The 15,647-nt window shown below is 37.4% G+C and overlaps 1 protein-coding gene across 5 annotated transcripts in view; it reads right to left on the minus strand.

Annotated features, from left to right (window-relative positions):
• The window catches only part of nfkb2 (nuclear factor of kappa light polypeptide gene enhancer in B-cells 2 (p49/p100)), a 34,832-nt gene extending 21,300 nt beyond the window's left edge, over window positions 1–13,532 (minus strand). Inside the window, exons 1-3 of one of the 5 annotated variants that reach the window (XM_041789606.1) lie at window positions 13,452–13,532; window positions 6,961–7,094; window positions 2,480–2,519 (exon numbers count right to left, since the gene is read on the minus strand). In XM_041789606.1, coding sequence (XP_041645540.1) covers window positions 2,480–2,519; window positions 6,961–6,977 — 57 coding nt within the window. In that variant the 5' untranslated portion in view covers window positions 6,978–7,094; window positions 13,452–13,532. Of the gene's footprint in view, window positions 1–2,479; window positions 2,520–2,623; window positions 2,807–5,854; window positions 5,922–6,960; window positions 7,116–13,451 lie in introns of those variants that run through there. The other 4 variants (XM_041789608.1, XM_041789607.1, XM_041789610.1 and 1 more) reach the window with 4 other exon arrangements.
• Between the last annotated feature and the right edge of the window lie 2,115 nt (window positions 13,533–15,647).

Below are 15,647 nucleotides of genomic sequence, written 5' to 3' on the forward strand. Positions count from 1 at the left end.
TAAGTTTGATGATACTAAACATTTAAGTTCGACAAATATGCAAAAAAAATAAGAAATCAGGAAGGGGAAAAGACTTTTCCACAGACTTGTTAATAACTTTAGTCAGTCATCAGCATCAGAAATGCTATTAATTGTTGAGCCATATTTCAACACTATTACCTTAACACGAATATGTCAACAAAGTCTTGAATACAGGACTGTTACTGGTATCGGTGCATCCCTATATCTATTAGAATTACTACTTAGTAAGGTAAACTGATTCTTTTTTCTCAGCACTGAAATTACATTTAAGTTAAATTCACTTGGGGAGAGCAGGGCACAATCTAACACTTTTTGGATTTGACACAATAATCGACTAAAACTATGACTAAAATTGTTCAACAGCCTTTTTTTCCATGAGAAAGACCAGACTAAGACTAACAAAAAATGGATCTTTGATGAATAACACTGACTAAAAGTAAGTTTATTTTTGTCAAGATGACTAAAACTAAAATGTAATTTAGTTTTCGTCAGACATTCAAAATCCATGATATTTTTCCACTGTGGGTAAATCTGTCAAAAATAATGCTGTTGTAGCTCCTCAGCCTCTCAGCTGTAGAAAGCAGGGACCCCAGGTTTGGCAGGGTGCAGAGAACACGCTACCATGATTTGGCACCAGATTAAGACAAGAGAATAAATGCTTGAACTGAAAGTTAAGACTAGATGTAAGGACTTTTTATGGACTAAAACTAGACTAAAACTATAAAGGTTAGAAATGCCTACAATGTGACTAGAACTTAAATGCATCTCATCTAAAGAGTAAGACTAGACTAAAATTAAAAACAGTTGTCAAAATTAACACTGGCTCCTTTAACAATAATATGATTGGCTGTAAGACCTACTAGAAAAAATCAGTTTAAACACAATTAATCTAATCCAGTTCCCATCATATATACATGATGTAGGTATTGTTTGTGGTTCTATGATGAAACATACTTATAACATTTATTCATACCATTCATCTAGTATGAAAATATATAAACATACCTTTCTTTTCTGATAAAATATGTAAGAATATCAATAGAGAGAAAACATAGAAATTAAGATAATATATTAAAATCCATCTTAAAATGGATCTTTAATATACATATTTTCATCATTATATTATTGCATATTATGCATAATATATATTGTATATAATTGATTATTATTATAATTTTTATAAATTGTTATATAAAGAGTTATATATAATATAAAGCTCAAATGAAACATTGTTTGAATTTAAATGTCTTTAGATATATGAGTAAGGATGTCTTAGGTGACTTCCACATAAAATTCCAAAACTGAATATGTAAGTACGTTAAAGAAATTTATGTTAATTCTTTAAAACACACTTTCCCAGAAACCTCAGCTAAAAAAAAAATTCCCAAAATGATCAGAATTAGTAGGTGACACCCAGCTGGTGCCATGGTCACATGACCAGAAACATGTTACACTCAATAATGTTTAACACCCTAAAACACAGATGTCAAACTGAAGGTGGGGGGCCAAATCCGGCCAGTGGTACAGTTGTATCCGGCCTGCATGATCATGCAATCTTTCTATTGTAACTGGCCCACCAGTATGAGGTCTGCAGATTTCCTCTAGTTAACATGTAAATTTTACCTTGATGATTTAAAGTATCCTTGTTAAATTATAAAAATCAGAAAAAGTAAATAGTTAAAGAAATCAGATAAAAAGTCAGGAAGGTGGGAAAAGAAATTAATGTTGTCATTTCATAATTCTAATTTTGCATCTAACAATTCTGACTTAAACTTATGATTTTGACTTTTTTCACGTTTTGACCTTCAAGACTCACAATTCAAAATTCTAACTCATATTTTTACCTTTTAAACTTGTGATTTTGCCTTTCTATCTCATTTATTTGCCTTTTAAAAACATCATTTTGCCGTAAAATTTCATCTTGGAATGATTTATTATCAGTGTTATTTATATTTTTTCCATATTTTACTAATGTTGAAAATGAGATCGACGGTTTATGTTTAAATGTTGACCTTGTCAGGCTCTTAGGTAAGACCTAAATCCAGAATCCGTGAGTGACTTTTTAAATCCTGGCCTAAATAGTCTGGCCCTCAGGACTTCTCACTGGAGCAAACCTGGCCCCAGACTCAATATGAGTTTGACACCCCTGCCCTAAAAGCTCAAACGTTATATTTTACCCCGCATTAGTTTGTGCCCCACTTCTCTCTAAAACTCTGTAAAACTAAGCCACAGTATTTGAGTCTTTCTGCTAAAAATAAAGAATATGTAACATTTCTGTCTATTCTCTTTGTTATTTCAGAGGTGCTGAGATTTATTTAGTAGTGTTTGAGCTCCTTAAAGGCTCTAAGACCTCTCATCAGAGTCTCTGAAAAGACTCAGCTAACATTTAAACCTCTCAGTAGAGTTTAAAGACATTTAAAGAATAATTAGGACAGTTATAGATCTGAAAAGGACTCACGTCGCTGTCGTAGACGTTCATGAACTGGGCTTCAGTCATCCTGGAGAGCAAACAAACAAACCAATAAGCAAACAAACCAACAGGCAGAGTGAAAGTTTTCAGTCCGATGAGGAGAGCTGGCTCCTGTAGAGGAGCGTTGATGACCTAATCTTTAGATGCCGCCGTGTTCCTGCTGAAGAGCTAACGATTCTAAACGCAGAACCATCAGAACGAAGAGAACAAGGAAACAGATGAACAACAAGAACGACAGACAGAAATCTGCAGCAGTTTCACTTTCACAGGATGGCCGAGAGACACGGCTCTCTCTCGCTCTCTGCTCTAACTCGCTCTTTCTCTCTCTGTGTTGTTTAACCCCCCCACCCCCTCCCCTAGCTCTGTTTGCTGTCACTTCCTGGAAGTGGCTGCGGAGGAAAACCCCCAGAATTCCAGATCAGCAGAGGGAGGGGCGGGGTAACAGCTGATTATTCAGACAGAGGAACCAGGAAATGATAGAACTGAGCAGACGAAGAAGAAGAAGAAGAAGAAGGAGGAGGAGGAGGTTTCTGTTTGGGTTCTTCAGATTCAAACTCATGACTGTTTACATACACAGACTCTAATCTAAACCTTTACTTCTTTATTTTTCTCATACTGTTCTATCTACAGACTCGTGTTTCCACTCTTTTCTTTTTACTGTTGCTGCTCTTAATGCCTTGCACCAATCCCTGGGGGCAAATAAAGGTTTTTAAATGGAATAATTACTTCAGCACATATCAATACATCCTGTAAAAATTTATTTTTCTAGTGTTTAATAAAGTTATAACAATAATCAAGGCCATCTGTAAGGGGGAGGGGTATACTGGGGGCCCATGGAAGTCAGCATAATCACGGTCCATTATAAAGTTAATCTGTGATAACAATATTTCATATTTAATCTACATAATAACCATTATTACCAAAGCAACAAATATAAATATTTTATTTACTAGTGCTTCAGTACAATAAAGCCTGTTAAAGAAATTTAAACCCTTTTCCGTGAATCAGAATGACCTTTCTTAGGAAATAACAATGTGGACAGAAACACAGAACTAAACCATTTGGAAAGTAATGTTAGGTTTCAGAGCTAAGCCATAATGAGCACAAATGTCAGGATACCAGAGAATAATGTAGAAGAAACGGAGGCAATTTTAATGGAGAAGGTATGAAATATTGCATAAATACGAATACAATGGGTTGAAAGTAGCAAAATTGAGCAGGAACCGTGGTTAAAAAGAAGTACGAATAAATAATTTGAACATCAGAGCCCAACTAGAAAAGCACTCGGAGAGCGCAGACCTCCGCCATTAGTCCTATCTCCCAATAGTAAAGAATCCTTTAAAAAATCCCTGGATCCAGACGGTGATGCGGATCACTCCCAAAATCTAATGAGTTCTTCCTTATGCCATATCTGACATTTCCTGAAAATTTCATCAAAATCTGTCCATAACTTTTGAGTTATGTTGCTAACAAACTAAGAAACTAACTAACGAACCCTGCCGATCACAGAACCTCCTTGGCGGAGGTAATAATAGCTTGTAACCAGGATGTACGCATCAGTGTCAGAGATCTAATAGGCATTAATATCATCAATAAACCAGAAAAGAAAGGGGCCATTTCTCTGGGTTTATCAGGGGCCCAGACTCTGGGTCTCTCAGGAGCCCATTCTCTGGGGTTGTCATAAGGGTTTGTCAGGAGCCTGTTCTCAGGGTCTGGCAGGGGCCCATCCTCTGGGTTTGTCAGGGGCCAATTCTCTAGGTTTATCAGAGGCCCATTCTCTGGGTCTTTCAGGGGCCCATTCTCTGGTTCTGTCAGGGCACTTTCTCTGGGGTTTTAGGGGCCCATCCCCTGGCTTTGTCAGGGGCCCATTCTCTGGGTCTGTCAGGGCACTTTCTCTGGGGTTTTAGGGGCCATCCTCTGGGTTTGTCAGGGGCCCATCCTCCACAGACAGTTCTGTGACTCTGATAATATTATAAAGAAAAAGGAGAAGGTTCATCCTTCTCCTGACAGGATTTTGTCTAAAGGGGAGTTCACATGGGAGACGAGTTCTTAAACCGGTCCCAGAGTGAACAAATCTGTAATGCCAACTGTTTCATCTCTGTGATACAACCAAACGCATCTATTCTGAAAGGATTATGTCATAGCCCACTTAACCCACATGCATCAGCCCAGTGCCATTGAGTAGAGAATGTTATTATTATATTTTTAAACGGCTCTGTGCGAGCCCAGCCAACAACATCAAATATAGTATATTAAATGACTGTGTTTGAGTCTTCTGCTCTTCTACTACCACCATGAGAAACTTATGGTCATGGAGAACAGCATACTTCACGTTATTAGATCCAACCAGGAGAAATTTTTGGGCAAGAGAAAAGTTTTGGGTGTGCTTGCTCCATAATCATCTTTTCTGTTTTTGGTGCATTTCCGTGGCAGCATTACAGCGCCACTTACACACCGGGCATATATACTACAACGTTTTCTGTTGTTTTGAATGGTTTCATACATACGCAGACATTTCTTGAAACAATGCCACGTTTACAGAAAACTTTTTTAAAATGAAGCAGAAATATATCATTTTCGTCTCCTTGTGGACGAAGCCTGAATAAATCTGGCCTGTTTTCACCTTAACACCTGGAGCAGTACGTCTGTAACCTGACGTGTCAAAGACCAGTATAACACCAGTTTGAAGCCAGTATTATATATTCTTATTAATATGTTGCTGCAGCAGAGATGCTCTACTCCACCATTAAAACACTAAAGTGCCGATTGTTTTAGAGTAGTTTATAAAAACGCCCTCATTCTCTTTAGCATATCTGTTCATATCAAACCTGCAGTAGGAGTCTCAATAATCATTATTATTTATATTTTCAGCCTGCACCAGCTCTTTTAGATCCTGACTTTGACATCGATGTTTGTCAGAGCGGTGGTATGTTGTCATGGTGATTGATTACATGTCTGTTAGTTAAACTAATCAGTCTGTGATCAGCGTAAATCAATAAAAATCTGTCATTCATATTGATCCATACATCATCTAATTTCATCCTCATATCAGCCCGCCCCACAGGAATCAACTGCTGATGTTTATTCCGTCTGATAGTCATTGATAGCTGAGGACCAACTAAAAACATCATCACACAACTTATCAGACTGAGAGTCAGCCCTCATTTACAGTTAGCACCGTCCAGTCAGAGCCCACGCCATTAAAACAAGAGATTAACATGGATCTGAGTGTCGTCTGCATATGACAATGAGTTTTACAGCAGAAAAAGAAAATAGAACAAACCCTGAACCAGCAGCACTAAAGCCAGAGGACAGATGAGTTGGTAAACAGCAGACAGACAAAGACCAGGTTCATGCTCACACCTCCAGCTTCTTCTTCTTCTGTGGTTTTGTATCGTCTCTGTGACTTCCTGTTTCCTCTCTACTCTGCCACCAGCAGAGTTGTCCTCTACGAAGACTCTGAGTCAGTCTGATCTGAACCGTCTCAGTCCCCAGAGCTGATTCAGCCAAGGGACATCCCCCACCCCACCCATGAGACCAGCAGCCAATCAGGTTTAAGCAAAAATTTACATAAATCTACAGACAGAGAGAAACCAGCAGGGAAAGTTTTTATAATTGGGGTATTTCTGAGTGACTTTTGACCTCTGCTGGAATCCACAGAGGTAATATTTTTTTCTGCTATGTTTGTATTCTATTTCTGTGGCTTTACTCTGGAGCACTTTGGTAGACTTTAATGGTTTTAAAAAGGGCTGAAAGATTTGCAAAAATAATCTAATTGCAATTTTTTTTCTCGAGAAGTTTAAGCAATAAATCTTTGTGTATTATAACCTGCAGTCAGGAACACTCATCATACATTTTACCATTTGTTGCAAAATGGATCTACAGTTTTACTTGGTGGAGAAGGCTCTGCTCTAAAGATGCTCCATGGGTTAGTCAAGCAGCATCACAGAAGCAATTAATCCATAGTAGCATGAATCTGAATGTGAGGGTGCAACAAGCTTTAAGCTATAAAGGAGGCAGATGGGGTGGGGGAGGTGAAGCTGGCTATTAGCGGACTTCTGTGAGCTAATGCTAAGCTTCAACAATAGAGGGCCTCCTACTGTCCTCTTTTTTCCCTTCTTAATTTAAATAAATAGACAGGACAACCACACCGGTATAAGATCAGCTGATAAGGGATGACACCGCAACATCACGACTCTGAAGAAGAAGACAGGAAGTCAGCATCAGACAGGTAAAGGTGACTAAACTCTACGTCTAGGTCTATCAGAGTGCACTCAGTCAGACTCTGAGGGACAGAACAATGATGGTCAAACACTGAAAACCAGTTCAACGTCACTCAGATCCTTCTGGAGGGTCTGAGGAGACCGAAGGATTTAAAGCTGGACTAGAACCACAACCAGAGACTCAGGAGGTCAGCAGAGACCCAGAGCTCTGAATTCTCTCCACCTTTAACTGTTATAGGACCCTACCTGAGGGCCCCAGCCATGACGCAGCACTGTCACTGATGATGATGATGATGATGAAGAAGATGGTGATGAAAGTGAGGATGCCTAAGCTCCCAGCAGCAGGAGCTCGATCTGGTCGTCCTCCCTCTGGGATTTTCCTGCAGACACCAGATTACCCAGTCAGAGAGGAGTCATATCTGAAAACATCAGAGGGAGTTTCCAGCCAGGGACAATCCACCAATCACAGCGCAGAACAAACAACACACTACTATAATAATCAATTATCCAATCAGATCAACAGAGAGTCAAAACATTGATCTACACTCTCATCTTTGACATAGGCTTTTATTTTGAAAACCCCCCACACACGCTGACAGTTTCCACCCATCAGCAGCGTGCTCATTAGCAGTAGTTGTATCGGTAAGCTGCTGAGGTAATCAGAATCAGAATCAGAATACTTTATTAATCCCCGGCGGGGGTGGGATTCGGTTGTTACAGACTTACACTTGCTCTTTAAACTTGAAAGTACAAATACAGATACAATACAAATATTAATGGAAGGAGAATAGAATAAAAATAGGAATGAGAATAAATAAGAAATTGCAATGGTCAAGTAAAGCGCAGAATATTAGAAATAAGAAATACAACTATTTACAAAGTGTAGTGTTTAGGAAAAAACTATGTACAAGCATCAGTGTATAGAAAAAACGGTTATTAGTGTAGGATATTGCACAGAGTATTGCACAGTTTAACAAAATATTGCACAGTTTAGCTTGATACAATGTTATTATCAGTGTTGCACTCTACACCACAGCGCATAAAGAGGATATCCTCCACTCTCTCGTCTGTGTGGTCAGATTTCAGACAGAGACTACTGCAGGGTGGGTCTACAGCCTTAAATCACAGACCATGTCTGTATTTTTATTTTTAAAACCACTCTCCTCTGGTTATAGCTGAAGTAGTGTGAGTGGTGTCTGATACAGACTCTACGGATAAACTGAGAGGGAAAGTCTGCTATTTCTGTCTCCTTAGATACACTGAATTTAGTCCACCATCTCATGTTAGATTTAATAAAATCAATAGCTGTCAGAAGTCAACGTGGTTCACACAGGAAAGCTGCTCTTTACCTTAGTTTTTAGATAACTGTGCAGAATGTTGATTAAAGTTTAAGGAATTTGCTGGAAATGCTGGGAGAATTTACAGTGGAATTTTCATGGAAATTTTAAGGAACCATTTGTATACTTTGGGGAATTTTCTTTCAAATTTAACCCTTTCATTCATGAATTATGAAATCTTCGGTCAGGATTTTTCCCATGTTTTTATTTGTTCTTAAGCTGTGAAAAACAAGATTGGATTTTTTTTCCAGGGAGATTTCCACATATCCACTAGAGTGGACAACATCCATCCATCCATTTTCTATACTGCTTATCTCGTTCGAGGTCGCAGGGGGGCTGGAGCCTATCCCAGCTGTCATTGGGCGAGAGGCGGGGTACACCCTGGACAGTCAATCGCAGGGCTGACATGTAGAGACAGACAACCAGGCACGCTCACATTCATACCTACAGCCAATTAGGAGTCACCAGTTAACCTAACGATGGGCTGCACAGTGGTGCAGGGGTTAGCGCTGTTGCCTCACAGCAAGAAGGTTCCTGGTTTGCTTCCTGGTCAGGAGCTTTCTGTGCGGAGTTTGCATGTTCTCCCTGTGCACGCGTGGGTTCTCTCCAGGTCCTCCGGATTCCTCCCACCACTAAAGACATGCTCATTAGGCTAGGAGTGGATGACATGCGTTCTTATTTTGAACTAAAGAGATACTGTATTAATATTATTGTAACTGCATAGCAGTTTAACCCCTGAAAGCCTGTTGTTTCATATTTGATACATACTTTTATGATACCTCTATCTAATCAATATGATCAGAAATTACTAAAAAAAAAAAAAAAAAACCTTCTGAATACAATCTGAAAATTGATTTTAAAAAAATCCCTCAAATGGATTATCAGTAACCAAAAACACCTTATGTATCAAATAGATATAAAAATATATATGTTACATTTTATGGAAATTTGGATGTTTTTTGGATTTCAGCAGTAAGTAAAATAAACATTTCAGTTAAAAAAAAAATTGAATTTTCTGGCTATAATGTGTGTTTTCAGGCTTTAATGGGTTAATCACAATGAATAAATCATATAAAAACTATAAAACACATACACATTTTTGTGCGTATCTTCTCAACTGTTAACACAATCAAGGAATACTTTATTACACTCCACTAATGGTATACATCTTTCTGATGTATACAGAAAGAGCGCACACACATTGGTATAAAGTTAGTCTGTCCATTAGAACCTCTGGACCAAGGGTAGGGTAACGATGAGAACCAGATCCTATCATGTCCAGACTAGTGGAACAACAGGAGTGAAATATTTACTGTGACTCAGTCTGTTTGTAACTGTCATTCTTCTTTAAATTAGAACCATAGACCTCGTTCAGACGCTCAAAAGTCCATTTAGCTCAGTGAACCTCATTCTGCTTGTAGGGATAAACACTTTTTTGTTTTCCAGCTCCTCATCCACGTATGTAAACACCTATCAATGTACAAACTTCTTCATCACGGCAGCTGTTTGCATTTTTGGCTTGGATGAACTGGGCTCAGTGATCCCCAGGGCCAAACCAGATCTTAGGAGTGCCTCCTCAGTATCCCTTGCTCCTTCAGCATCCTCTGCTCCACTATCACCAGTACTAGCATGAACAAATCCTTCTTTTTCTGGCAGCCACTCATCATCGCTGCCACTAACATCACCCTCACTTGACTGGGGCTGTCCCCTAGGCCTTCCTATCGCGCTCTGCTCTGCTCTGAGCACGACAAAGTATGAAGATATGTGAAAAACAGCAAATTACATTCTAATAACTTAAATACATGTATTTTCAGCCAAAAAAGTTAGTACAGATGATTTGAAGACAAAAAGTCACAGTAATAGTTTTTGAAGTAGCATGACTCTTTACATAAGGGGTGTCAAACTCATATTGAGTCTGGGGCCAGATTTGCTTCAATGAGAAGTCCTGAAGGCCGGACTATTTAGGCCAGGATTGTGAAAGTCAATCGCAGATTCTAGATTTAGGTCTTACCTAAGACCCTGACAAGGTCAACATTTAAACATAAACTGTCAACCTCATTTTCACCATTAGTAAAATATGAAAAATTACAAATAACACTAATAATAAATCATTCTGAGATGAAAAAAGTAAAAATCATAAGTTTAAATGCTCAAAGTCTGAGATTAAAAGTCAAACTTACTAGCTCAAAAGGTCAAAACATGAAATTTAACAGCAAAATAATGTTTTTAAAAGGCAAATAAATGAGATAGAAAGTCAAAATCACAAGTTTAAAAGGTAAAGATATAACTTAGAATTTTGAATTGTGAATCTTGAAGGTCAAAACATGAAAAAAGTCAAAATCATAAGTTTAAGTCAGAATTGTGAGATGCAAAATTGAAAATATGAAATGAAAACATTAATTTCTTTTCTCACCTTCCTGACTTTTTATCTGATTTCTTTACTGTTTCTGATTTTTATAATTTAACAAGGAAACTTTAAATCATCAAGGTAAAATTTACACGTTTACTGGAGGAAATCTGCAGACTTCATACTGGTGGGCCAGTTATAATAGAAAGATCCTATGATCTTGTGGGCCGGATACAACTGTACCACAGGCCAGATTTGGCCCCCGGGCCTTGAGTTTGACACCTGTACTTTACATGTTACTTGATGCAATGACATACTAGAATAGAAGGATTCTGTGGATATTCCAGAGGAACTTGGTAATCTGACTGGCCAATGGCCACCTTGGTTTCAATGGGAAATAAATGCACCTACAATGGCTTGCCGCTGGTAGTCAGTATATATGATAATGCACTAAAGCACTGATCATCAACTGGTGACATGAGGGCCATATCAGGCACCCCAAAGCTTATCTGGACCCCAGAAGATCATTAGGCTAAATTCAGAAAAGGAGGAAAAGAAGATGTTGTGGTTTTAAGGGTATCGTTTGGCTTTAAATATTTGCAGCTGTTAAACCCACCCCAAAAACAATTCACATTTAAATAGTAAGAATGACCTAACATTTCATCTGCTTTAACAAAAACTCACTTGTCAGCCGTTATTAGTAAATGTTTTAAAAATAAATTCTACAAAAAAAAAAAAAAGGTTAAGACCGAGGGAAATGTTGCAAAAATGGCAAGATAAAGTGGTTAAAAGGGGTTACACCGTGGCATAATGGGTTTTCCAGTAGCACAAAAATGACAACAATTAGCAGAGAAAGTGTGGGAAAGAGGTTAAAATGTGGCAAAAATTGATAAAAGAGGAAAAAAGGACCAAAAAAGTGCCAAAACAGTAATGAAAAGGAGTTAAAAAGTGATAAAATAGATGAAAAGTGACAAAAATTCATGAAAGAGTGGCACAAAGGGGATAAAATGTGAAGGAAAAGTGGTAAAAAGGGATTAAAGAATGGCAAAAATTAGGTTAGAGAGGCAACCAGTAACAAAAATGAATTAAAAGTGGCAAAAATATACCAAAAACAGCCTGGCAAGGTAGTGAAAAGGGGTTAAAAAGTGGCAAAATAGGCAAAAAGTGCCAGCATTTGGTTTATAAGTGGCAAAAATTATAAAAAGCATTTACGAATGGCAAAAAAAAAGTAGTAGAATTGGCTAAAAGAACTACTAAACAGGGAATAAAAAGTGTCAAAAATTGGTTAAAATTGGTGCTAAATCACAACTAGAGAGGGCTCATTCTCTGGGATTTGACAGAAAATACAAATAACAATACTAGTACAATAATATGTTAATCAGGCCAAAATATTAGTTTAATTTTTGTTTATTTGAAAGTCCAGCCCCAAGAGTCTCTGTCAAGACTAAATCTGGCCCTTGAGCTAATTTACGCGATGACCCCTGCACTGAGTCTTCTCTGTTGGCTGATGTGCGACTATGCCATCAAAACCCATGCATTTGCAAGATTAAGGCTTCTGAATAGCTGTCCTCTGTAGTAACCTCTATGCATGAAAGGGTTGGGGAATTTTAAATGAAATTTCAGGGAATTTATTTGGATGACTGAGGATTATTCTTAGATTTTTTTTATTGGAAAGTTTAGGCCCTATCATAAAATTCTTCTGAAATGTTTGGGGAATATTTCACTTATAGCATTTTTCTGTGAAACTCTAAAGAAGGGGTCGTATTGGTTTTTCAGAGCTGATACTGACCGTTAATTAAACCGATTAGAGATATTTAAAACCAATATTTATTTTAAACGGAGATCCCTGTGCACAGCCCAGGTTGGCAGTTGCCGGACGGTAGCAGGTCCGAAGTAAACAAAGAGAAATAATCCGCTGCACAGAGATAGATTTTACTTACAGGTTCACCCATCATGCTGGGCAAACCTGAAGAAGCTACAGGAAAAATGTGTTGTTCGCTCATAATAAAGTTAAGTAAAGTCTATCTCTGTGTGCGGCAGATTATTTCTCTTTGTTTACCAATATTTATTTATTACGATGTACAGAATGTCATTAATGTGGTAAACGTCAAACTGTATGAGACAAAGGAGAATAAATAATGTAGCTCTACATCTATCAGCAGCAAAAACAGCACAGAGATAAACAGCAGAAACAGGAAGTGATGTCATATGCTCACTGTGTCAGTGACACCCTGGATTTAGTGTTGATTGGCTGGTAGTCATGTGACCTCTAACCAATCAGATTGTGTTTTATAATGGACATTTGGTGAGGCTATGGAGAGTAAAAATAAATCCAGAGGGGAAGAAACACCCTGCTGTGGAGCACCAACTATCAGCCTAATAATCAGCCAGGTCTACCCCTACTTTAAAAAATGTTTAGAATTTTCACACAGATTTAAATTTTAGTGAATTTGTGTGGATTTTAAAGGAGCAATTCCACTTAATTTAACAGTTTGTCATCAAAATAAGTTCCCCGTCCCTCTCTTAATGACTGAAGACCCCCAACAACACTCACCCTTAACATCTGCTCTAAACCAGACTCAGGTCTGGATTTTCTGCAGAAATGGAACCTTCATTATTTTAAGTCTAAACTACTTCCCTTCAGAGACAGGGCTAAGTTTTAAACCTGATCAGGTCCTTCTCATCCCAAAGAAGAGGGACAAACTAAAAATGTAGTCCAAACTAAAACTAGGACTCTAAGGGATCTTAGAGATTACTTAACTGAACAGACGACCCTGTCTCAGCCTTGATTTGGTTTAAAAATTAAAAGTAAAAGTTGATCATTCTCCAGTCCCGTGTTCAGGTTTTAAGCCCTAAATGATGGTTGTTGTTAGTTCTGTTCTTTGGTCTTTAAAGGAGAAACCCGGATTTTCTTAACAACTCTAAAAGTCAAACTTTATCCACTGTCACGTGATCATGAAATCATGACAAATAACTTTCAAACATCAGAAAAGTTCCCTGTACTTCCTGTGTCACCAGATAAGTTTTAATTGAAAATTCCAGGTGATTTTTACCTTTCTGCTGGAGGTCCGTGTCCCAGTGTCCGCCTGAAAAACACCAAACTACGTGTGGAGTCAACCGTACACCAACAGAGGCTCACCTGAGACAACTTCCTGTTGTCATATTTTCAAAATAAAAGCAGCTGGAAGGACCTGATGTGGTTTGAAAAGACAGATAGTATGAGCTAGCTTTAAATAATAATAATGACATTATTATTTTTATTATTATTAATAATAATAATAATAATAATTACGTTATTTGTATTTTACTTTTAAAACAAGGGTTTAAAAAGTGCTTTGACATGTGCAAACAAAATTAAAACAATGCAACAGATCCCAATAAAGCAAAGACACCAGGACAAATTACACCCAACAACAACAAAACCAAAACAGTTGAAGAAGCTGAACAACAACCTGATCAAGATAATAACTCTCGCCTTTTTCATTTTCATTGTACCTGTTTTAATGCCAACAACATACATTTTAGAGCAGGGGTCATCAAGTACATCTGCACAAGGGCCAGATTTAGTCTCAAGAGAAACTCTGGGGGCCGGACTTTCAAATACACAAAACTTAAATAAATATCTTGGTCTGGTTGAAATATTATTGTAGTTTTATTTGTATTTTCCTTTAAACTACAGGACATTTTTAGTCATTACCAGTAAGAGCTATCTCTATGATCTCTAATGCAGCAGGCCACAAGGAGACGGGCCTGGCGACAGGATTGGCCAAACCCCTGAAAATCCAAGAGAATGGGCCCTTCCCAGTTTTCATTTAGCACCAATATTAACCCATTTTGACACTTTTAACCCCTTTTTGCCTCTTAACCCAATCTTACAAGATTTTAACCCCTTTTGAACCACTTTTTCTGCATGTTTTATCCCCTTTGTGCCATTTATTTATTTATTTTTGCCACTTTTCATTATATTTTTCATTATATTTTTCAGCATTTTTTGATAATCCTTTTTTGACACTTTCTGCACCTTTAACCCATTTTTGTCATACTTTAACCCATTTAAACCACTTTGCCTGCATGTTTTATTCTCTTTGTACCACTCATCAGTTTTTGCCACTTTCCTTCTATTTTTGCCCCTTTTTAACCCCTTTTTATTAATCATTTGCACTCTTTTTTGTCATTTGTAACCAATTTTTGATAGCTTTTGCCCCCTTTTTTCCCACTTTCAACATTTTTTTTTGCCACATTTTAACCTCTTCACAACTTTTTCTGCCAATTTTTGCCACTCCACAAGCCATTTTACCATTTATCACCCAGTTTTGCTACTCTCTAACCCCTTTTCACCACTTTATCTGGTTATTTTTGCAGCACTTCAACCAACCTAAAAAAACAGATAAGATGTTAAGTCACTCTTAAACTATTTTAATGTTAATAGTCTGTGGGAAGGACTTAGCAGCTGCAGACACTTAACGCCAAAGGACTCTCTTAAAACCACAACATCTTCTTTTCCTCCTCTTCTGAATTTAATGATCTTTCGGCCAGACAGGAAGCTTTCAGGGGGCCTGGTGTGGCCCCTGGGCCACAATGTAATTTAAAAACATTAATTTCAGAACTTGTAACAGATACCTCTGTACCCGTTGCATCCACTCAGGCTGTTGGTGATCAAAAATGTCCCATTAAACCCACTAAAACCACAACTTTTGATCCTCCAGCCATCATACTAAAACATCGATTTATGATAGTAGGCTTTTATTTTAAAGTCATTTAAAGTCAAACTTACAGATTATCTTGTTTGACATCAAATGTCAGCCATTTTACTATATTTGGCATGAGGGGAAATTACTTGATTTTTTTCCTTGTTTCCTACAGGGGGCGGTATTATAACAATTTCTTAAAATCTTAATATAAAAAATATACACAAAAATCAAAGTTTTTGCTCATTATTAACATATTTAAGGTTGTTCTAATCTTCTTAATGGAAAAACTGAGGTAGTATTAGTTTAATTTTTAGTGTTTTTAAAATGATAAAGATCGTGGTTTTAACTTAAATTAATTTGCAAAGGGTTAGATTCTTAAGTATTAATCAGTATTTGAAATTCATAATCAATCTGATCTTGTAAAAAAAATCAAAGCAAAAAAAATGAAGAAAAAAATGATTATTGTGCATTATTTTTTTATTGTTATTCATAACTCCTGAACTGTGTTTGACTTCTCCTCGAATCATTGATAATAATCAATTATATTGATTGAAAATG

Source organism: Cheilinus undulatus, linkage group 6, assembly GCF_018320785.1.
Source record: "Cheilinus undulatus linkage group 6, ASM1832078v1, whole genome shotgun sequence".
In the NCBI taxonomy this organism is placed as follows: domain Eukaryota; kingdom Metazoa; phylum Chordata; class Actinopteri; order Labriformes; family Labridae; genus Cheilinus; species Cheilinus undulatus.